The sequence below is a fragment of the Empidonax traillii genome, unplaced genomic scaffold (genome assembly GCF_003031625.1).
Source record: "Empidonax traillii isolate 1590-97213 ecotype Southwest subspecies unplaced genomic scaffold, ASM303162v1 scaffold57:size2250009, whole genome shotgun sequence".
In the NCBI taxonomy this organism is placed as follows: Eukaryota; Metazoa; Chordata; class Aves; order Passeriformes; family Tyrannidae; genus Empidonax; species Empidonax traillii.
Window position 1 is genome coordinate 1,618,403 of NW_020955250.1, and position 24,362 is coordinate 1,642,764.

The following is a 24,362-nucleotide window of genomic DNA, read 5'->3' on the forward strand; positions in this document are numbered from 1 at the left end:
AGAGGCGGTGTGGCAGGACAGAGAAGGGTGGCAGGCAGCTATGCCCGCCTTGGCCATTTGTGAGTGACAGCATGTCTCTGTTTTCTTCCCAGGCCTCCTCCTCTGAGCGGCAGTCCCGTCATCTCCGACATCTCCCTCATCCGCCTGTCTCCGCACCCCGCCGGGCCTGGCGAGTCGCCCTTCAGCCCACCACACCCCTACGTGGCACCCCACATGGAGCATTACCTCCGCTCTGTCCACGGCAGCCCCACACTCTCCGTCATCTCTGCTGCCAGGGGCCTCAGCCCCGCCGACGGTAAGACACTGTGCTACTGGTACTGCAGCGATTTTGTAGCTCATCAGTACTGAAATTCCCTAAAACTGGGGGATTTACAGCTGCAAAGGCTCCGCAGCTGCTCTCTGAAGTGGGAGAGCTGTCTCTTTTTCTTTTTGTTTTTTTTTCCCCCTTTAACTACACATTTGTTTTGCATCATCGCACTGAGAAAGCAGAGCGTGAGAATAGCTATTACTGCTGGATCATATTATAAATATTTTGCTTAAAGTACGTTCCTTTCTGCAGCACTCTTGTCTGTGCTTCCCTGATCTTACATCTCTACTGGGAGCCCTGCTTCCCCAAAGAGGGTCACAGTTGGTCTGGCTTCCTGGCCTGTCTGGGACTGACAACTGGGTTATCCCCTCTGGGCTCTCTATCTGTGGTCAGGGTGGCTCCAGAGTGAAGGAAAAGGACTGTACGTTTTTTCCTTCTTACCCCTAGGCTGCCCTGCAGCAGCTTTCATGGAAGGCAAGGGCGTGTGGGGAGCTGGCACTGGGTGCAGGCAGAGGTGATCATGCTCTCTGAGCCCCATCAGACCTTGTGTTGGGGAGCTGGGGACAAAAATATCCAGGCAGGGAAAGGGGAAAATGCACGACACTGCCTGCACTTGGCAAGGTGTAAGTCATGCCCTGCTTCATCAGAAGAGCTTCATTACATGGTTGCAGGTGGCTGGCTCAGTGCACAGGGAGCAGCTGAGGTTTGGGGACCTGGTCTCTGTGCACCCAGCAAACCCCAACAACTCCCAAGCTACTGCAGGGGCAGGCAGCCCTTTGCCACTGCAAAGCAAAGTGCACCAGAGAGCAACAAGGCCCCTGGATTAGTGCCTGGCAGCATAAAACCATCTTCTGTGGCTAAAAAAACATCTCTAGAGTGATGGGGACATGCATGTGTCTTCTTCCCTCCCCTGAAACGTCATCTGAACCCTCAGCCACCCATCACAGAGAGGTCTGATGGCTGGTGTGCGTGTGCTCTGCCTCGTCCTCTCCTTCCAAAGCCAGCTTCATTGTTTGCTATGGAATAAAGGCATTGTGTTTGGGGTTGCTTTTCTTTTCCTCTTTTTTTTTTTTTTTTTTTTTTTTTTTTTTTTTTTTTTTTTTTTTTTTTTTTTTTTTTTTTTTTTTTTTTTTTTTTTTTTTTTTTTTTTTTTTTTTTTTTTTTTTTTAAGGCGGTGATAAATAAGTTAATGGGGCAAGCGGGTGGGGAGGCAGGTTTGAAAAATTACAGCTGGGAGAAAGTGAGTGTAATTGGCTTTGGCAGCCAAAATGGTTTTATGCTGCCAGACACTAAACCTAGCTCTATGCATTAGACCTTGGCTTTAATTTCCTCACGCTGCTATCGGGAACTGGGCTGCATTTGTCTTTCCTTTCTAATAGGCAGGGATGTTAATGCTGACAGGGTTACTGCTGCCGGCAAGCTGGGCCCTCTCCCCCCCTCCCAGGGGTGCTGGCTGCGTCCGAACGGGAGGATTATTAGAAGGGGGAACGAGAGATTGTTTATAAATTTGCGGAAATAGAGGAATGCAGAGGCCCCAGCTTAGTCTCTTTTGTCCGCAGAAGCACGCCCAAGCACACGTCACGAGAGCCCTACACGGAGCCGTGTGGCTGGGGCTGGCGGGGGGCACGGGGGGAGACAGGGCCTCCCAGCGTCAGCACCAGGGTCTAACATAGCGGTGGGAACCTTCTCTCCATGTTTTTCTCCTCTCCTGCGGCTCCAACAGTGGCTCATGAGCACCTGAAGGAACGAGGTCTCTTCGGGCTGCCCCCACCACCACCGGGAGCCAACCCCGCTGACTACTACCACCAAATGACGCTGATGGCCGGCCACCCAAACCCCTACGGGGACCTCCTCATGCAGGGCGGGGGAGCAGCCAGCACAGCACACCTCCACGATTACCTCAGCCCCGTTGATGGTGAGTAGCAGTTTGGGTCCTCCCTGGCATGACTGAAATTTTGGGATAGATGGATGGGGCTACCTTCCAGGTAGAGGTTGTTATATATGGTCACTGTGCCTTGCTGAAGCCCATGGGTGCTGCACTGTAATTTTTGACTTGAAAGGTCACCCCTTTCTGAAATATACATCATTTAAAATACATACATCGTGTCTCTTATGTCTGTAAGAGATGACATGGTTGCTTCATGGCTGCTGGTCCAGTGAGGTGGGCATTGCTGCTGTCCTGCTGCATTGACCATGGGTGACCCCTGGGGGCAAGCTCCATCTCCAGCTCCCCATCCCACCCAATATTTAGCCTGATTGGTGTCTGGGGAAAGGGAGGGCCATTTCCATACATAGCCATTCTAGGCACAGTGGTCCTGTCACCTTTGTTGGGAACTCCCAGGTCCCCAGGAAGAAAAAATTTGTTACCAGGGAGCCGTGGTGGGGAGAATATGTTCGTAATTCGTGGGAGGAAAAAATGTGGGAATGTGGTATTTGTGCTGGTATTGAGTGTTACAAACCCAGAAAGTTCTTGCTTCTGGCTAAATGAAGAAGAAATAGAATCATGTTAGGCACTGTGGTGCTGAGTCACCCCTGTGGCCTGACTGCTGCCCTGGTGAGATGCATAAAATCTATCTGGAAGCTTTTCTGAGGTTCAGATGATTTTTAGAGCTATTAGAAATGTCTTTACTTTCACTTTATGCTGCATCTTGTGAGAACTAGGGTTGTACAGATACTACAGAGGGCAGTTTAGGGATTATTTCTGCTGCAAGAAAGAGAAGTCTCAGCTCGACTTTCAGACACAGCTTCTTTTTCCTGGGATGCCTTTGGATTTTCCTGTGGACCATTATAATTTTTGGAGTGGAGATCTGCATCGTTTCATTACCGCTTCAAAGTTTCTGTTGCTGAGCTTTTAAGATGAAAGACTTTGTGGTCTTGCTGCTTCGTAAAGTGACTGGTTTAGAATGATAAAAGCTGTTCTGGCTGTTCAGTGATGGGGGCTTACAGATATTTCTAATGAAAAAACAGTTTCTTGTCTGCAGCTGCTGCGGAAGTTTTACCTGAACAGTCATTTTCTGCTGCCAATTCTTAGATTAATCGGCAATTTGAATCTCACTCTGAAAGGGAGAACACGTGCTCCTTGGTACCATTCTGCCCTCTGACACCTACAGTAGGTCTTGGGCTTCTCTGTTACAGAGCAACTGGTCAGTAAGACTGCTCTGTCTTCCTCCCAAAGGGTTAATGCCTGTGGTTATAGCAGATGGGTGCAAACCAGGCCTGCCAAGTTCTCCTCAGGCTTATGAAGAAGACTCCTTCCTCCTTGCCTCCTTATTAGTCCATCTCTGACCAGCAGTGCCTCACTGAAGTGCCAGACAAACAACTAGGAAGGAAAGCAATCACAACTGTTTTTGTGGCAGCACAGGCTGGCTCTCAGCACACCAAGATGTTCGTCCTCTGGTTTGCTGAAGATCAGTCTTTATCTGAGGAACTGAGATGCACCCCTTGGCAGAAGACTCTTATACTGTTTGCCTTCTCCTGAAAACAACTCTAGAGTGAATCATATATCAAAGATTCTCAGTTTCATACAGCCAAGCTCATAACTATGATTCACTGCAGAGCCAGGGCTCACCAAGCATTTATGATGATCTTTTGGTAAAGCTTTTTTGATAAGTAACTGGAAAGGGTTTTATGGGCCTTCACATGTTCTGCCTGAGATGAAGACTTTCGAACATCGTGAAAATGTGACATGAAACACCAGAAGGCTACTTTTTAAGAATCTGTAAAGGAGCAGCAGCCCAGTGCCAGCCTCTGGTCTATGTGTTTGGGTTTATCCATCAGCCAGAGAAAAGAGAGAACTGTGCATTATTAAGACAGAGAGTAAAATGGATGGCTCTGAAATGCTGGCTGAGGAACCAGTATCTCCTTCTCTTTTTAGAAAGTTATTTTAAAAATTTCAATCAGCAGGGCCTAAGTAAATAGTTGAACAGATAATTTAATAAAGCATCCTCTTATGGTGTTTTTCTGAGACAGGAATATCAGTAGCATGCATGAAAACCTCACTGAGTCTGTCATTCAGAGAGCCCTTTTCTTCTCAGGGAGTCCCAGAACATAGAAACCTTACAAGAATTCGTTTGCAGCACCATCACACACCTGTGATAACGCTGGCACCTGTGAAAGAAAAAGCAGCAGATAAGCATATATTAAACCTGGCCTATTCAGTGTCACATCACCTCCAAACATCTGCAGGTCTGTGGGAGGCCTAGACACTGGGTATGGTAGTTCTTCCACAGACACAGTCTTTCTGGTTGCTGTAATTGTATTTCTTTGAGAATTTTTCAATGCCTTCTTGGTTTTGTCTTGTGTTTTTCATCCCATCACATGTCTAGGGTCAGGAACAGTAATAGGATATAAATGTTGTCTGGAGCTTGTTGGTGCCAACCCTGTGCTACGTCTTCTGAGGGTTCAAATGCTGACTGAGCTAGAGTGTCCAGAGCTGCATCTTTTGCAGGGTTTGCAATGTGCAGCTAGAAGTAGTTACACCCCTAAAGTAGACCAGAGTTAAGCTTTACACACCAGACCGCTAGGGTATTGAGGCCAGTTCCAGTGGAGACTAAACAACCCTTCAGTTCTCCTGTTTCATTTCCTCACCCAAAGGGGACTCAAAATCCAAGAGTGGAGTTTGAATCCAGGCTTAAACCCATTTTCTGGAAAGCCTACACTTTGAAATCAAAAGTTAATCAGTTTCCAATATTGCAACATTGCTGATGGGATAAGTTTGAGACTAATTTACAGGTCCTGTTCACCAGATCAAAACAATCTTTTGCATTTCTATTCTAGAAGTGCTGCTACATGGTGGATTATTCCAGGTGATGGAGTGATTGCACAAGAGCATCACTGAGGTAGTAAAGACTGGTGGGGAGCACAGATGATGCTGGAGATGGTTACAATTTTCTAAGCATGTTTAGTACATCCAGCTGTTTTTTGCCCCTAGGCACAGGGGTTCCTGTGATTACCCTCAGCCCTTCAGGAGGTGTCATTTTCTCTCAAGAGGAGTTTGTCCAGAGTGACTCCACACTGATACTGTTAAAGCCTTGTACATCAAAAATTGTCCAAGTGTTGTACAAAACAAAGCCATTACATCACAAGAGACCCCAGAGAGAAAGAAGGTCAAATGATCAGTGAGCAGAGCAGTGGCAGCTTTAGGAAAAAGGTCCAGGTCTTTGGAATAAGACTCTATGGTTGTGGTGGGAAGTAGAGATCATCTTTAAATCCATCACTTTGCACAGCATTGAAAGTGTGATTAGGTTGTCCATACTGAATCAGGGAATGGGGGACAAACATCTTGAGTCCAACTTAGATCCAGGTGGTGCTGCACAGAGGTAGTCCTTCCAGGTCAGGAAAGCTGCATAGATGTGTTTGTGCAACCTTACAGTTAGCAATAGCAGGGATGACCCTGCAGTTCTGTCACTGAATTTTGTCCAGTTCCTGGAGCCAGAGGGAGGATTCCTGCCCTGTTTCTCGCTGCCTGGTGCCAGGCAGTCACAAATATCTTGATTCACAACCAGTTATAACTGTAACTGGGAAAAGGCTTTGTTCAGTCCAGCATAGCCAGCAGGCCAGCAGTTGGCACAGTTGCCTGGGATGTGGGCAAATCATCAAGCAGGACTCTATTTCCCCAAATCAAACAGTGATTCAGCTTCACCAGCCTCTTTCAGTCAGTGTTGTTGGAGCCTTTCTTCTTGAAGGAAATGATTCAGTAGTCAGCAGGGTAAGGAGCAGGGCTGGCGGTGCAGCCCAGTGGTGACTCCAGTCAGCGGGAACGTGTCCGTGAGAGGTGAGCTCAGGACTCCCTTCAGCAGGTCCATCTGAAGCGACTACTCCATCAGGACGAGTGGAGAGAGCCCAGCCTCATGGCGACCTAGGAAGGAAGTGCCTTGCCTGTGGCTGGAGGGACCAGCAACTCCGTGTTTGCAGGCTGGATGTACCAGACTGCAGATGACTTCCCAAATAAGCCATCTGTTGGCTACTCCATGCAGACGGCACGCCCTGTAGTCACTTCCTTAAAAAACTCTCAAAGACCTGGGGTTTTTGTTGTTTTCTTTGTCCCAGCATAGAATGGAAACTTGCTGAAATCTCAGAAAACGTTCAGAGAATGGGAAACAATTTCCCACCCATTTCTAGCCAGCAATGCTATTTTTCTCCCCAGAAAAATATGTACAGAAGAGAGAAGAAGTCCCAGAGCATCCCATAAGTGCTGTGTCTGGAATCCTGCTGCAATCTGGTTTCTAAAGAATTCAATTTACATATGCAAGTTGGGTCGACTAAACAGTTACCTTGTGGATTGGGAGTAGAAGAATGCAGCCTTGTCTTTCAGCGAGGATTTGAGGGAAACATTAGTATTCCTTGAACTGCAAAGTTGATCGGCCTGGAGAGGGAAGAAAGAAGGGTCCCAGGACAGCGTCTGGTGCCAGAACAAATGTCCAGCATCTGCTGCAGTCTAAAAAAGAGGTGTATTGCCTCTGCAGAAAGAGAGAGGGGAATAAGGAACTGGTTAGGCAAAGAGTGTTAGTAGCTTATTCCTGCCACTTATTGATTAAGGGACCATTCTGTGTTTTTATACTGCTCTTGGATTTAATTTGATGATGGGAGGAGGGGGATATCTCTGTACACTTTGGATGGAGTTTTGTTGGTGAGTGGGCGGGAAGAAGGACCATTTTGATAACCCTGTATTTATACTGGGGCTTGGCCAGGGGACGCAGGGGAAGCAGTGGCTCTGGCTGGATTTCAGTGGGGTGGGGGGTAGTGGTGGGCCATCTGCAGCCTGTGTGCCTTATAGGCTTGTCCCTTTGGGAGCAGATTCCCCCGATGACCCTCTGCAGTTGAGATCACAGCAACATGCTTGTCTATAAAGACTTGCATGAGATTTCCTTATCCTGAAGGAGCCTTGAAGGAGCTCCCACTGAGTGCCTGGTGTTTCCTCTCAGGAGGGCTTTGCTACCACTATATGTAGTGTGTCCTGAGGTCTGAAATCTCCCTCCAGAAAAATCATCTCTTGTAATATCCTTTTCATGGCCCACAGTCACAGAAAGTGGTCAGAGTGGGAACCTCTGCTCCCACCTCCCAGATGAGTCAGGATCTGATCCTGCCCCTGTGCTAAACAGCACTGGGATCATCCGCAGGAGTCAGTCCACAAGCTGCTACACGTGTAAAAGCTGACCATTTGGTCATCACTGACCTGTTGCAGATTAATCTAAATTTGGGAAGACTATTCCTGTTTCTGAGCAACTTGTGGATGTGATAATTCATAGACACCATAGGAAACTGCCAAGGATACTCTTACCTTCTAACTAAGAAATCTGGACATTCCTCCGAGCTCTAGGCTGGCTGGAAGACTGGGCTGGGACATTTGACAGACACAGCCAGCATCACTCAAAAATTCAGCCTTAAATTCTTGCAAATTTAGAAATGAGCTATTTAAACACACATACCCCAGGAGAGAAATGGCTTTTGATTGTGAGCTGTGGCGTTTCCATTTACTCTGTGAAGATAGTGCTGCTATGAAGTCAAGTTTTTTTTCTCCTTAAATGTTATTTCAGGCAGTTTTAAAAGATTTCTTAAAATATGTGGGTTGTATTTATTCCTTAGCATGTAGACTTGAGCCGGTGACAGTCAGTGTGTCTGGGTCTTTGTATGAAATTGTAAGGAAAGGCCAGTGCAAAACAGTTAAAACACTGTAAAATGTATCTGGCATTGACTTTTTGTAAGGTGAGGCAGCAGGGTCAAAAACCTGTGGTAAATTTTTTATTGTCCCTCATGAGCTGCCATCCACAATGCTGCCACCAATGCCCAGAGCTTTGGGCTTAACCTTTACTGTACCTTTCCATTGACCAGTTCTCTTCTCCTCCTGACTCTGAGAGAGAAGGGGACAGTCTTTCGGCTTAAAAGTTCCTGTGTCTTACTTCAGGCCAAAGGATATTTTTGTTGTTGCTTGAAATCTGAAACAGGCTGAATTCTAAGAAGGTATCTTTACCTTTTGCCAAAACAAAAAGAAAATCAGATTTTTTCCATTCAGAGCTAATTTGTTTCATATACACCTAAAAAAATAAAACCCAAGATGCTATTATGTCCAAAAAATAAGTGCATCAACACCCCATGTTTTCCAAGTGGGAAAGAATTAGTTTGAAAGTAAGGTGAGATATCTCAAACAGGTGTCTCTAGGTCAGCTTAGTAAGCTCATTCCATCTTCTGAAGTCCGTGGAAGCATCTGCTAGTTTCAGTAAATATTCTTTTAAGATGAGAGGTAAAAGTAGCAGACCAAATTGATATAGTAACAGCCACCACTCACCCTGGAGATGTTGTAAATGTGTTTGGCTGGAAATACTATCCAACACCAAAGGAGGCAGCGATACAGAAATCCCACACAGTTATCTTTTTTCTTGTTTTGCTGTGTGGGCTTTGACTTATCACTTCTTTGTGGACCTGGTTGAGAAAAAAGAGGTTTTCCCATCTCTCAGTAATTGAGGGAAAGAAACTGAAGGTAAGAAACATCTTCATCTGAGGTAGAAAGGCACAGAGAAATTAATTTTAAAAACTGAAACATTGGTAGAGGAGTGGAGTTAATTTGAAATTATTTCCTACTTTTATTTCAATGTGTGACTGTTTAAAATTCATGTTAACCTATAAAGATTTTAAATTTTTGAACAAAACAACCTTTAACAAAACAGAAAGAATACCTTTTTGTTTTGTTTTGTTTTGTTTCCTTTCAGGAGTGTTGAGGGGGGTACTCTGACATTTTGGGAACTTCCCCCAACATATTTTCCAAACATCAAAAAATTCTTGAAACTAAGTCTGTTCATTTTGAGAAGTCAGCATTTTTGAAGGGGAGAGGAGAGAGGGAGTGTTAGTGGTAAATGTTCATGAAACTCTCAATCTCTGTGTCTGAAAAATGGATCCTACATTCATTTACTTCACTGGGCACAGTCCCTGCTGAAGAAGTTGTGTGTGGTTTTTCCTTTGATATGTCACTGGACATCAGGCAACAGAGGATTTGCTTACGTGCCCAAGTGGGTGTCAGTCAGCGCATACTGAACACCTTGCCTGTGTGCACAGCTACAGTAATGCTTACCCATGCTGCTGCCTGGTATCATTTGACACTTATGCTCAGTGTTCTCAGATCAGGAGATTAGATCAGGCCAACTTTATTATTAAGAACGATCCCAGTGCTGCTAATCTGATTTAGAATAATAATTTTGAAAATATTTTCCTAAGTGCACTAGTGTGCATTTCTTCGTGCGTTTAAACTCCTTTTCTGTTTCCCAGATACTTCCCTTCCCAGGCACTCTGGGCAGGCTGTCATTAAGAAGAGAGGAATTGTTCTTCCATAGCATGGTTTTAGGTCACAGCTTTCCCTGGAAGCCTGCAAGACCTAAGAGGCTTTTGTGTAAAGGACGAGCCCAACCTATTGGATCTGCTATCAAACATTTCAGATAGCCCACAGTACTTGCAAGATCTGAATTAGAGTGGACACTAGTGCAATGCATATTACTGGGTTTGGGCTGGAGAATTCCCAGGCCAGCTTGAAAATCTGACAGATTCCTGCAGAGTTTTACATGGGGAAAAAAAGATGTACCTGTGAGCAGTGGGGAGGGCTGCCCACGTTGGCTGCACTGCCAAAACCCAGGTTTCTGTTGGACATCAGGACTTCTTCCCTCTGCAAATTAATGGCAACCAATGGCGGAACCAGCACTGTGGACATAAATCATGTGAAGGAACAGCGAGAAATGAGTACAAGGCTTTTCTTTCTATTTAGTAATTTATCAAGGGAAGTGGCACATTAATAAACAGATCTCCCTTGAGGTGTGGGAGTAACAGAGATAAATATGACTGTCAAATCTGGCCTGCTTCCTTCTGTTAGAGAAGGAGGAGACTGTGGGAATGCAAATGTAGGAAACAATATCTATATCTGGAAAGACGCATATTATTTGTAGGACAGAAACACTGGCAACTCATCTGAGATGGGGCCTCATTGCACCTGGTGCAGTATGTACAGAATAAAGCACAAACCCTCTCTAAAGGAACTCATCTAAATAGATGACACTGGGAAATAGGGACACTGAAAGAAGCAGCAATTTGCTCAAGGAGGTATGGCTGGGGAGGACTGGAAACAGCACCCAGGTCTTCCCTGGTTGTGGCACACGTATTGAATCAAGATGTTTTGTGGCCAAAGGAGGGAAAAACAAAGTTTAATTCGTTCAAAACGGTTACATTATTGCATGAATATGTTGCAGATAGAGGACAGTTTTGACCATTATGATCTAGACCCATGAAACCTTCACGTTGCTTTTTCTAGGGCTCTGAGAGGGCTCAGATTTCACGAACCAGATGTAAAGGCCGAGAATTCTGCACTCCAGCCTTTGCTGAGGGAAGGTTACTTGCTCATTTTGGTTTTGTGTCCATAGTGCTTCTGCGAAGTGTCTACACCTTTTCCAAGCTCCATGGAAGTGCTGCTCATCACGGCACAAGGGGCTGGAGTCTTCCAACTGCAAGCACTAGGAAAGTTTGAGCCCAGTCCCTCCAAATCATGTAACATCTTTAACATTCAAGAGGTGGTTTTTATAGGCTGCTGCTCTTTCTGTTTGCTACCTGATCACTGAGTCATATTTTCTCTCATCTCGGTACCCGTGAGGCTGCAGAATGTAGTTATTCAAACTATTATAAGAAGAATGTGTTCAACATATATGCAACAATTTGATTTTTAGGAGAAATTCCCAATAATGTCAGTATTGCAGTAAAGATATTGCATGTAGCAACTCTTGATGGTGTAGGACAAAAGTCACAGGAGTGCTTGGTTCAAGTACCAACTTAGCCTTGGACTTCCAGTGGGGCCTTGGGACCGTTTATATTGTGCAGTGAGGGACATTATGGGTAGTAAGAGGATGGTGGTACTAAACCCCATTGATTACACATCACCCAGGCATGTTAATGACAGAGCCACTTAGGTGCACGAGTGAGTCATGTGGAGACTGGAAGACTGCAACCCAGCCACTGGTCTCAAGGAAATGTTGACACAAACTTCTGTAAGCCAACACAAATCAAGCTGGCAGGATATATTTTCCCTCTTTGTATGTCCCATTCACCCTCTCACATACCAGTACTGTCATCAGGACGGAAAGTTTATGCTCTTGCAAAGTGCCAGGCTTGTATTTGGTGATATACAACCAAAATCAGTGCCTCCAAACAGCTAGAGGAAAATAGCTCATATTGCCTGGCTGGGCAATTTAGTGTTTTATTCAGAGTGTTTAATAGAATAGACCCATAGGAAGCTCTCTGGGGAGACCACCACTGGAAAAGTCAGGTGGTGATGCAGTGCTGTGCTTATCAAGGGAAGGAAATGGAGAGGCTGAGCTCTCCTGCACCGTTGGGTGGATGGCAGGAATTAACAACCAGGTCCCATGGCCAAGTGCTGTATTTTACCCTGAGATTTGGAGGGGTTACTAATTCCAGGCACGGCTGCGGTTTAGGCAGGTTTTGTATTTGGTATGCTGGTACTGGGGAATGTTGTGGTATTGGCCCACCTGCAACTCCATCCATGCCACCCCAGAGATTTGAAGGTGGGTCAGACCTGGGCAGAGTTTCCTCTGGATGAGGTCAGTCATTCCAGTTACAAGTGCTGATACACTGAGGGATGCCAAACTTTTACAGTAGTAACTCGTCATGTATTGCAGATCCACAAACGGGACTGGCAGGGTTGGAAATGACTTCATGCCTGAATGATTGACAATGGCTAATAGGGCCCAGGCACTGGCAGGTCCCCTCGGAGGGGGAGAGTTTGAACTTTGTGCCTGAGCTGCCAAATTGGTTTTCTTAAAACTCTTAATTTACTTTTGGGGTTTCTGGAACCTTGCCTCCTTCATTAATTGGATGGTCAGCATTGTGCTGGAGCTTGTTTGGTTTCCGTTCCCTCTGCACACAAGCACGCTCACCATTTGCAATGGTTGCCCCGGCTCGGATGTGCGGCTCCTCTGGCCCGCTGCTCCTGACACCGAGTCAACGGGAACGGCTGCGCTCATGGAAGCTTTGCAGGGACGTTTCCCTTTTAATTCTAAGTTAATTTAGTGCCTGTGAAAGGGGGTGATGGACAGGCTTCTGTATCCTCCAGGGACAGCAAAGCAAGGGGGCGTTCATGGCACTGCCTGACCCCTGTCATTCAGCACCCAGAAGAGAGGAAACATCAAAGTGCAGCTGGTCCCTGCGCTGCTCCTGGTTCCTGAACATCCCACAGCAGTCATGAGTGCAGCAGTTCTCAGCACTTCCAGCCTGCCCTCAGGAAGGGAGCAGCCCACTGGTTTTGTCTGACAAAGTCTCTCTTTCCTGCAGTGTCCCGGTTTTCGAGCCCGCGGGTGACTCCAAGGTTAAGCCGAAAACGAGCCCTATCTATCTCCCCACTGTCTGATGCCAGCATTGATCTCCAGACAATGATCAGGACCTCCCCAAACTCTCTCGTGGCGTACATCAACAACTCCAGAAGCAGTTCAGCGGCGAGTGGCTCCTACGGCCATTTATCTGCCGGGACAATCAGGTAAAGCTTTGGGAACGGCTCTGTTCAGATGAGGAACCATCCCTACGAAAAAAGGGATGATCCTCCAGCAAGGGAGACCTTCTCTTCCTTGCAACCTCTGCCTTTGAACGTCGGGGCTGCGTAGCGTAGTAAATCAAAGCCCCCATCTGTTTTTGCATGTAGAAGAGTATTTTGTGACATATGGGGTGGGTTTTTTTGGCTGGATTGGGATTATTAGTTACCACATTTCCAGCAATTGCAGTACGATCATGCCTCCCTGCAAGCAGAAACAGATAATAAATTAATCTAACAAAATGCTCATTGTGAGCAGTTGGACTGGTTAAGAAATACTCTGATTTAAGAGATTGCCCCAAAGTATTCTCCAAATTATTGGCCCACATTCTTCGAAAAAATGTTGTCTGGGTGGATTGAAGAGCATAATTCTAAAAACATATTTAAAACAAATCTAAACCCTCGAGTAAAGTTTTCTTCAAATCCTAATTAAAAAGCACTTACATTAGGCTGCTGACTGTTGTCAATTCCTGCCATGATTGCTTCACCGGAGTTTCACAATGTTATTATTCTTTTTATTACTTAACTGTTAAAATGTTAGATTTAATTAACACTGGTGTTGCAAAGCAAGGGTTATAAAGATTATGCACTCCTAAAAGTTGTGGGGGAAAACAGAGATATTGCTATTAGTAATTCTAACATTAATTTTCTAAGTTACTTTATCCAGCAGCATCGTTTAGAAGATGACTGTAAAATCAAACATAATGCTGATTTAAACAAATTGCAACTCCTTGTCTGGTAATCATTTTTTTCCTAGTCTTTTTACCTGTTGTCATCAGCTGGACATACCTCTAGCATCTCAACTTAGATTTCAAGGGTAATATCTGGTATTTTCAACAAACCAGTGGAGTGCAAAGACTGACCCAACAGTCAATTGTTGGCCTCCAAGGGAATAATCAACTAATAATACTACTAATAAATAATTTTAAACTCTTCTTGGTATTTTAAAAGTATATCCTAAATGTCAGGAATTTTAAGGTGGGTTACATATATAACAGGATAACTGCTAGAAATTTGGGGTGAAACGACTTTTTTGTTATTATTTTAACAATGTGTTAGAGGCTGGAGTGAAATCCTCTGTGTAAAAGCAAAACTGAAAATGAAGCGTGTTGCTGATCATGGCCCCATTCTCTGAGCATTCACACCTTGGGCAGTTTCTCACACCAGGGTGTTCTCTCACACCAGGAGTGTGAGAGGAAATACCATGAGGGTAAAGGTTAAGGGCAATCACTTCTTAAAAGTGGGAAATAATCAGGTTTTGGGCTGAGAATCCATGGTTCATGAATCACCCGCTTAGAGTATCCACAGAGCAACTCCTGTGCTTCTCTGTCTGCGCCCAGGGGACTTGGTCCTGGGGATGAACCCCTTTTTTTCCAAAACCAGAGCTTTGTTTGTCTCAGACCTGTTGCCCCACTTGTCTCCCAAGCAACCAGGGGCTAGTGGTGTTCCTGGTCACCACTGACCTAGATTGGAGATGAACCAGTGACCTACATAGGAAGGGTGACATTCTTCAGCAGTCCCCTGAGCCAGCACTCCCCTCACCTGAATGCAGAGCAAATTGCACGGTTTTGGACTATGTTAAGTGGATACTTATTCATCCCTGCTGTAATCTGTGCCAAGTGAGCCAGGTGATGCTGGTTTTTCATATCCAGGTTAGCATAACCCCAAGGTTGCGAGTCTGCAAAATCGGTCTGTCTGGGAAAACCCAGGAGCCTCGGGAGCTGCAAAGCCAGATGTGTCCAAGTCCTATCCTCTTCTGCACACCCTGACAAGGGCTTTTGTTGTTTTTTTCACATAAGAAGCAATGAAATTACAAAGTCTCAGTTGTTTCAGGTAAAAATGATTCACCACTTCGTTGAGGTACACGTGAGACAAATCATGTCTTCGCAGTAAAGGAGGCTGTCAGGCTTATCATGATATTGAAGATGTCTAGCTGGGGCATCACAACCTGTCTCCTGGAGTCTCCAGGAAGCCGAACTTGAATCAGGTGCTAGCTAATGTGACAAATACTGTTTAAAATAACTCCTCGTCATTTTCCTTTCTGTTATTGCTGCAGTCCAGCATTCAGCTTCCCCCATCCCCTTAACCCCGTGACATACCAGCAGATCCTGACCCAACAAAGAGGCCTGAGCTCAGCCTTCGGGCACACTCCTCCCCTGATCCAGCCGTCCCCAACCTTCCCCCCACGGCAGCACATGGCAGTGATCTCCGTCAACCCACCGCCAACACAGATCAGCAACAACAGCAACTGCATCTCTGACTCCAACCAGGTAGGAACACCAATCTTGTTCCTCCAGATACTCCTCCTCCCTGCCCTTCGTGGTGGCTGTGAGAGTTTTACCCATTCTCTTTTTACTCATACTTTGCATTGTTTTTTCTTTTTCCTGGCTACTGTTTCTGAACTAGTCACAGCCAAATTTTGCATCCACATCCCTTCCTTGTACATACGCCTACCTACCCATGCAGAAACCAAAGGCCTTGATCCATCAAAGTATTGAACATGATATGCTAAGTCATCTCAGGCAGGAAATCTCCTTGAACATGTGCCATGTCCTATTGAAATCGAGGGAATTCAGCGCGTGCTATAGTGTTTTCCAAGAAAAGTACCCGAACAGTGTGAATCAAGCTTCATCAGTACATTCCAATCCCTCCTCCCTTTTTTGCACTGATGTGAACCATGCCAGTGGTCTTTAACAAATAAGTGCATCCTACATGGAACCTCTTCGCATTTTACTTACTGTTCCTTCTTTTTCAGTAGCTTCTGCCTCAGTGTATCCCCGCTGTTGATTTTTACTGTTAAATTTTGCAAAACCAGGGGGCCAGATTTTGAAAATTAGAATTGCCGTGATGTGTGTGAAATCCCACACCTCAAATGCGTTCTAACAAATACCTGTGAGCTCACCCAGGCACATATATGTGTACACAAGCCCTCCACATGCACTGGCTTAGTGAGTATGTCTAACACATTCTTAATAATTTTTCTTTTCCACTTACATTCCTTCAAAGTTTAAATTGCAGTCGCTTTTCTCCCCAAAGACTGATTTCACCTTATTTCACACCCATTTCAAATTGTTGTTTTAGTTGTATCATACTGAACTTTTCAGACTGGTTTATTGTTTTAGGGTTTCTCATGATTCCTGCACTGGAAATACTGTTTGTTATTGCAGGTTATTTGATTGATTAGGTTTTTTTTTCTTCATACAAACTGGCTACCAAAATAATGTGGCTGGCAGGAGCTCTGCCTCTGTTTAATAATTTGCAGGACCAATATTGAGCAATTAGCAAGAGTATTGAAAATGTTAATGTTCCAATTTTATGCACATACAATGGGATGTTTTTTCTCCTGAAGTTGTTCTCATTTTTCAAGACCTTAGCAGAATACACACATAGTCTTTCATGCACCCAGCATGCCAGAGCCCTCGTACATAACCAGAGCCCCCTGCTTCCCCCCAGGAATTCATTTTCTCAACAAATCTTTTCATCGTGTTGAGAAATAAAATTGTGGCTTGGGTGGGGGTTGTATAAGGCTTGGGTGGCTTTCACACGGATTGGATTGTTCTGAAACAGTGCAGCAGTGGTGAGGCCAAGCTCACTGGTGAGCAGAAGATGGGGCTGCCCTTGACCCCTCTTCCCTCTCTTCCATCCCTCTGCCTTGCACAAACCCACACGGGCTGGTTTTCATACGAAACCCAGGCCAACAGGACAATATCCTGCTGTCCCCTGCCACTCCTGAAGTTCATGCTGCTGCCTGTCTCTCATCCCAAACCCCAGTACCATATCTTGCCTGGTTTTCTTTCCTAGAGCAAGCAAAGCAGCGAGTCAGCCGTGAGCAGCACCGTCAATCCAGTAATTAACAAACGCAGCAAAGTCAAGACTGAAGTGGAGGGCTTGCCCCCAGTGTCCCCAAACACACAGGTAACCTCCCTGGTGCGAGACATGTTGTGGGGCTGAGGCAGCTGGGTCTTGTCTTCGGGAATAATACTCTTGGCACCTCATGCTGCAGCTGGGAGTAAGGGCAGCAAAGCTTGCCAGGCAAGCGGGTGTCTTCTGGAGTGTGAAGCCCTGGAGGGTTCAGGGCAGAGCTACAGTGATTAAGTGAAATATTCGATGGGTGCCTGGGACTCAGCTTGCTGTTGCTGTGCTTGGATCTAAAAAAAAAAAGAAGAGAGGAAATATACCAAGTGTGATAATTTAAAAATCACGTCTTTAGTTTTCTGTGCTGCAAAGCAAGCAGTGTTAGTGTCTTGGAGCAAACATAGATTAGGAGGGAAGCTTGCATGTAGGTAGAAGGCATGCAAAAAAAGGACAACTTCTTGATTCAACAAGGAATTGCTCCTAGAAACATCCTTTACACTGGTGACACAACATTTGACACCAAGAAGGGCCCAAAGGCCTTTGCTTTCTTTCTGGAGCTCTGTGATTGCAAACTGTTTAATAGCTGACAGTATCCATCTGACCGTCCTTTATCACAACTGTAAACTATCAGGAGTGCTCTGGGCACTTCATTTTCATGAAATATTAGACTGTGTTATTGTCAAGCGAATGGAAGAGTTGATGACAAATTTCTCCTTCTGCCCTGGTTCAGGAGCAGGTCTCAGCATGATGCATGGGGACAGCAACGTGTGCAGTCATCAGGGGGCTGGTAAAATTGATGAAGATAGCATATCAGGGAAAGATAAACATGCTGTAGTCAGCACGATTAGGGCAAAGAGGCACCTCTCTGGAGCTTTGAGTTTAGGAGTGCATCTACACACTGCTGCAAAATCACAAGCCCCGAAAAACCAATCTGGCCACCACCCGGGCTAATAGGGCAATGTGTTTATTTCTTGCAGCAAATGAAAAAATACTTGAAAGCTACTACCTGCATTGTCAAAGCATGTGTAGCAGAGTAGCTGTGGGACAGACAGCTGCTTGCTCAATGGCTGTCATCCTCTGTTCTTTTTTCGCTTCGGTGCAAAGCGATGTGCACCCAGCCTCAGGGAGTGTTTGGATAGTGGCAGCTTGGCTCACCCCTGCAGCCCTGCCCCAGAGTTTAATCCACTGGGTCTTATAGGCATTGAAATTAGCACTGAAAGAAAGGGGAGAGTAGTTTAAAGTGGTGCAAGAAAATTTGATTGGAATAGCAAGGTGAAATCAAGAGTAGGAAAATGCACACTGATCAACTAATAATTCCTAATTTGGCCATATGTGAAGTAATACCCCAAGGGAAATGTAGGCTCCACATCTTGAAGCATTTCAGTATTGACTTGGAAATCACTAGAAAGTACCATGTAAGAGACAGCCTATTCTTGGCAAGGAGGACATTTTAAAAAGCTGAATGTAGTGTGTGTCTCCTCTTTGGTCTAAGCAACAGCAATTCGTTAAATTTGGGAATTCCTTTTCTGCAGGAGACTGTGTTGAAAAGTTGTGTTACAGTCAATTGACTGATTCATTTTTTGCCGACTATAAAGCTCATCCTTCCCAAAAAAAGCATGTATGTGTATGTTTTGTTTTGGAAATGCTGCACTGGAAACGCCTCATGTGAGTTGTGGTTTGGGTATTCAAAATCCTTGGCCAGACAGTATCTCCAGTAATGGCTTGTGCTCTAAAAAAAATGCAATCCAGACAAGATTTGTGGGACACAGTGGAGCACGAAGCATGAGGGACCTGAATTACTGAGCTCTTAGAGATTAGCATTGAACTAGCCAGAAATAAAACAAGTCAGTCCTCTTCAACAAATAAAATGGTTTCAATTCAATTCTTCCAACAGAAGATATAAAATTTTGGCAAAATAAGATTTTTAGTAGAAAATTTGTTTTCTAGGGACCACACTTTGCATGAAGACAAATGTTTCAACAAAAAATAATGCTCACAACTCAACCAAATAGGAATTTCAGGAAAAAGAGCTACTATTTGAACTTTCTCAGACTATTGCTATGGGCTCTCATATAGTTTGAATCTGCAGAAGTCTTTTTGTAAATTACTACAGTTTCCTGTCCCAAGAGCCACCTTGCAATACTTCTTCTTTTAAATTAAGAGTTAATTAAAACAAATCTCTTCCTCTCCATATCTAAACTTTTGAGTCGAAAAGTCACAGCTGGCTTGCATGTCATGAGCTGGTTAATGAAAATTGTTGAACTTTGGTACAGTATGTCTCACTTTCCAAACCATATAATGCCATTAAGTCATTAATCATTGCAACTCCCCAGTAGGCATTGGGAAGGTATTGGTGGGGAAGGAGATGGCAGCCACATAGATTTGTTTAAGCAGGCCAGAGACAGTTTGGGATGGGTCTGGCTGTGTCTGCACACATATGGGTCCAACTGGAGAATCAGGTCATGAGGAACAGTGTCTGCTGTGGTCAGTCATCCCAGATGCTCCTGTGTAAAGCTGTCCTACCAGCGAGATGTTTTGTTCTAGGCAATAGTAATAATTGGGAGGAAAGAGAATGAAGGAGGACAAAACCTGCAGGATTTTGTCTTGCTAAATTCCCAAGCCAATATTGGCTGCTGATTGCCTTGTCTCTAGTGCAAGTATGTCATATGCATTCAGAGCTGACAGTTGTCCTTACTCTGAATTGTACTAATTATGTTGTGTGTTACACTATTGTGTAGTTGCCCATGCTTTAATCCTCATAGCAGCCATAACAAAAATCTCTGTGCTTTATTTAGCACTGAGGAGCTGGCTAGACAAAGTTAAGGAGAGAGCTCACAGCATGCTCAGCATTAAAGAAACACATTTATGAGTCTGGAGTTCCTGGAGCTCTGTTCCGCAACCCCACTCTTCACTGGGTCTTGCTCAAGCTTCCCAGATTTCACTCTCAGAGAAGTGCTTTGAGAGTCCATCGCTTTGTCCCTGTGGAGCATCCTGCAGGCATAAGTCTTTGGGTAAGGATTAGGTATCATTTTCTCATCTACTGAAGGATGCAGAAAACAGGAACCCTCTCCCCAGCTCATGTCAGGTGAGTGAGGTAACCAGTAGGCTCTGAGTCCTCTGTGGTTTCTTCATGCTCATATTTCCCCACTTTGTCCAGATCAGAAGTTTTGCTCCAACAAAGAACACAACCAAAGGTCAAGAGCCAGCTTTTTCCTCTCTCCAGCCTTTCCTGAGACTACCCACAAGCTGGCTGAAGCCAGACATCCCTGTGGTGATGCCTTCGGGATGCTTCATGTCATGTCATTAACTCTGATCCACTTCTACCAAAACTCTGTAACTTTTTATTTCACAGTAATCGTGGGTGTTATGTAGCCAAAGCAAGCATGGTTTTGTGGTCAGTTGATACCTGCCCTGTAATCTATAAGTAATGGAGGAATTAAGATGAAAGAAGTTCACTTATACAATGCACTGTTGTGTGTTGCAGGAGCATCTGACAGACCTGAAAGAAGATCTAGATAAGGATGAATGTAAACAGGAGCCTGAGGTGATTTATGAGACTAACTGTCACTGGGAAGGGTGCACAAAGGAATATGACACTCAAGAGCAGCTCGTCCATGTGAGTAATGGTTGGGAGGAAACCCCAGCGATAAATTTGGGTTTCTGTGCACTTGTCCTCATATTTTATCACTAGCTGCTGTACAGCCAGAGCTCACCCTGGGAGCTACTAAAGGTGCAAATCAGAGATACGGTGTGTAAACACTGCCAAAGCAGGTCGCTGCTCCCCGAAGAGTTCAGCTGAAAGAAGCCTCTCATAGATTATGTGATACTGCTCCCTTCTCAGCTGCTGAGGCTGCAGTTTCAGTCTCCCTTGTGTATGGCCCAATGACAGAAGGCTCTGTGCAGAAGGGCCTGATCAGAAAATGGGGAAGGGGGCTGAGCCCTTCCCCCTTCCCTGGCAATATTCACTGAGCTTTCCCATGTAGCTACTCCAGCTTTGGGTCAGGGATTGTTTGTGCTGTCCCCAGTCCTAGTCCGGACCGGGAAAGGCTTTTATGCTGCTGTGACATGAGCTGTGAGGCCATATCACTTAGAGGCTGTTGACCTACTCAGCTCATCCCTCACACAAAAATAGAGCACTTCCAGAGTTTGGAGACATGCTTCAGTGTCTCCACCAGAGTCTGAAATACAGAAAGTGGGTTGATTTTCTGAAACTTGGGAAACAGCACTTCCATAATCACAGTGGTGTCCCCAAACTAGTGTCAGAACTGCTCTCTGAAGGATCCCCAAACCAAATCATTAATCAGATTTTCAGTTCTAATTAATTCCAAGAACCTTTGCTTCATCTGGGAATCCACTGCTTGGTTTCTTTCGGCTTCTGGGGTCAACAAATCCCTCAGAGCAAGTGCCTGTGAAATCAGACATGGTCTCTGTCTAAGCCCCATCCTGCCTCCAGCCCAGCACCCTGCCAGTCATTATTTTGGATCTCTGGTATGAGCCCCTTTTTTTTGAAACCAGCCCGTATCTGCAGGGAATCCACCAGCCTAGCAACCCTAGGCCTGTTGCTTGCAGCTAAGTGTTAAATTGGGCAAATTTTGCAGGAGCTGCTACCTCTTCATTTTCCTTCAGCCTTTTGCTACTTGTCTTAGTCGGGCTCCCAGTTTACCAGAGGTCACCGATGTGCAACTCACATGTATCCCATTTTCTGAGGGCTTTTGTCTGCTCTCACCCTTTTTTATACATCTTCTTCTGAGATATGTTTAAATGCCACCAAGTAGGCATCAGTACCATTTACCCAAGTCCTGCAGACAAACATTATCTTAGCCCAGAGGGACCACACTCTAAATTATAATTTTGGGCACATACTCTTCTCCCATCTAAGGCTGGTGCCTGTCCACCTCTGCCAGAAGTCACTGGTTCAGTGCAACAAGTTCTTGCGTACAGGCAGATTTGGAAATGGCTTTCAAGGCCAAATGAGTGATAAGGTGCTTAATGGGTTGCACACTGCATGCCATGGGGTGTTGCTTTTCTGGGGTTAAACCACAGCAGCCCTGTCAGGTGGGCTGAGCTCACATTTCTCCAGCAGTTTTTGTGTGTTTCCCTCTCAGATGTAAGAAAAACTAACTAACTCTGACCAGAGCAAAGTGCAGAGCACCAGGCAGCTCAGCAAAATTTATTTCCAGAAAACAAACCAAAGAAAAACATTCAATGAAATATCCAAGATCTTCCTAAATTTGGAAGGTTATAAAAATGGAGGCTTCAGTACTATGATTACTAGCAGTGTGGAGTTGTGGATTTGGGATGCCCAAAATACATGTGGAAATGAAATACAGATGTCATGGACCAACTTCTGAGAAAGTGGCATCTCACTATGCGTGGAGAAACTCTAGTTTGTGTGCAGAGCAAAGTACCTGGGCTAGCAGGGTCTGTTCCCCACAGACAGTGCACAGTGTGCTTATGGGAGAAGTAAGTGTCAACAAGGAGCTGCAGGAGCGAGGATATATTTTTGCAAGCGCTACTGCTGCTCCCAACCTCAAAGGTCATACTGAATTTGAGAGAAGTTTGAGAGAAGCCCAGGCAACGCCTGAAGTGGGATGAGTTGTGCAACTGCTCCTCCACCACGTGATGGGAAGCAGATGTTGCCCAGACAGGGAGTGAATATTTCTGAATGGGGGCTACAGTTCCCTTTCCATAAATGTTCTTCTTCTGGCCCAAGCAAGTCCAAATGGGCAAGCCTGTGCTCTCCCCCAGCACTAGCACTGCCTTGTGTAGTCTTAGTTGCAAGTCAGACTCCCACATAAACAGAGCCTGGAGACATATCTTTCCAGTCTGGTCTGGGCATGGTTTAGCATGCCCATGGGTCTCCTGGGAGGTTCACCAGTTTTCCAAAATCTGAGGCTAAAATCTCACACCAGTGCTATGTAATAAAACCAGAACCATAGGCAACAGAATTCCAAACCCAAATAAAACCTCTCCCAAATGCAGCCTCCCCTGACTCTCCCAGCATGCAGCTTTGGCTCTCAGTTTTTACTAGTAGTGCCCAAGAGACCAGCTGAGCCCTAGACACCTCCTCTTGTACCTAGGTAGAACTGGGACCCCAAGCAGCAGGTCCCTGACCCCAGGGTTTGATCACAGCACACAGAACACTGAGGCTGGATTTGGCTGGGACTGAGAAGGCTGATGATTCTGTTTTAATGTACTTTTGTGTCCTCATGTTGCCTCACCACCCCGAGAAAATCTCATCCCAAGCTGCAAAATGTGTGCCTGGCCTTGGCCGGGGGGACGAAGGCGGGGGCTGGAAAAAATCTCAGCACAAAAAAAGCCAAAACCCAAACCCAAAGTGGTTTATTTTAGGATTTCCTGTCAGTGTATGTCTACTGAAAACACAGGAGCAAGGACAGGCATTATTTTTGGCAGTGAGACCCCATTCAGAGAGACAAGGCCGCCGCGGGAACAGCGCTGCCGACAGACTGGTCTCTGGCTCTGTTTATTTTCAGCAGAGCTTCATCTGCCCTGCACTGGGAAAAAGCGATTCTTCCTCCCAGGGTGGACGAAGGCACCATTCTGGATCTGGGTTTTCAACACCCCAGCACAGGATTTCATGGGCCAGAGTAATTAGCAGTAATTGATGCGGCCGAGCTTTCGTTGGCGCATAGCTCGCAGATGCGGTCATTTCCTGCCAGCCACCAGTGCTGGACAGCAGGTGGATGTCTTGGGGCCAGTGTACGGGCTGGTGTGCAAGCAGGCTTAGAAACATAGGATCATTCAGGTTGGAAAAGACCTTTAAGATCACTAAACCCAGCCGAGGCTTGTCTCCAACTGTCCACCACCCTCCAGCAGCTCCCCAGGAAAGTGCCCCAGCTGCATAAATGCAGCACAGCAGGGTTCAGCAGAGATAAAACTTACTGTCCTCCCCTTCAACAGTGACATCAAAAAACTGAGGGGGACACTGAGAGGGCTTCTCTTTCCCTGGCACCTTGGATTACCATTCCATTTGCAGACCTCCCATTTATAACTGCTTTGGAGCCAGTGTGCTGAGTGCTGTGTACCTTCTGCAGGAAACACCAGACCACAGTGTTGGGTCCTGTGTCCCTGGTGTTATCTGTGCCCCTGGCACCCAGGTGCAATGCCTGACCACAAGCACTAGGGAGGGAACATCTGGCTTTTGGAGCACTGCGTGTGTTTCGCTGGTATCAGCTCTTCCAGGAGTGACCTGTTTTTCCTTTCTCCTACCAGCACATCAACAACGATCATATCCATGGGGAGAAGAAGGAGTTTGTCTGCCGCTGGCAGGACTGCACACGGGAGCAGAAGCCCTTCAAGGCTCAGTATATGTTGGTGGTGCACATGCGAAGGCACACGGGAGAGAAGCCACACAAGTGCACGGTGAGCTGGCAGGGACATGTGGTGCATCTCACTTGGCAAGTGGGATGCGGGACTTTGGTGGTCACAAAAATATGTGACCAGACACAGGCATGGCTTCAAGTAGGTACTCAAGCAAGGTACCCACTGGCACCCAGTTGCCAGTCCAGCTATCTGTGTCTGGGTTACAGCTACTTGGAGGCTAGACCCTTGGGACAGGACAAGAGGTCAAGGAGTATGGTTGAGATGCTAGTGGGCAAAACTGCATTTGCT

The 24,362-nt window shown here is 45.7% G+C and overlaps 1 protein-coding gene across 1 annotated transcript in view; it reads left to right on the forward strand.

Moving 5' to 3' along the window:
- GLI2 (GLI family zinc finger 2) overlaps positions 1-24,362 on the forward strand; it is a 194,445-nt gene that overhangs the window by 152,425 nt on the left and 17,658 nt on the right. The window contains exons 4-10 of the mRNA XM_027879741.1: positions 93-295; positions 2,031-2,222; positions 12,623-12,824; positions 14,932-15,145; positions 16,677-16,790; positions 20,215-20,346; positions 23,964-24,113. Coding sequence (XP_027735542.1) covers positions 93-295; positions 2,031-2,222; positions 12,623-12,824; positions 14,932-15,145; positions 16,677-16,790; positions 20,215-20,346; positions 23,964-24,113 — 1,207 coding nt within the window. The remainder of the gene's footprint in view (positions 1-92; positions 296-2,030; positions 2,223-12,622; positions 12,825-14,931; positions 15,146-16,676; positions 16,791-20,214; positions 20,347-23,963; positions 24,114-24,362) is intronic.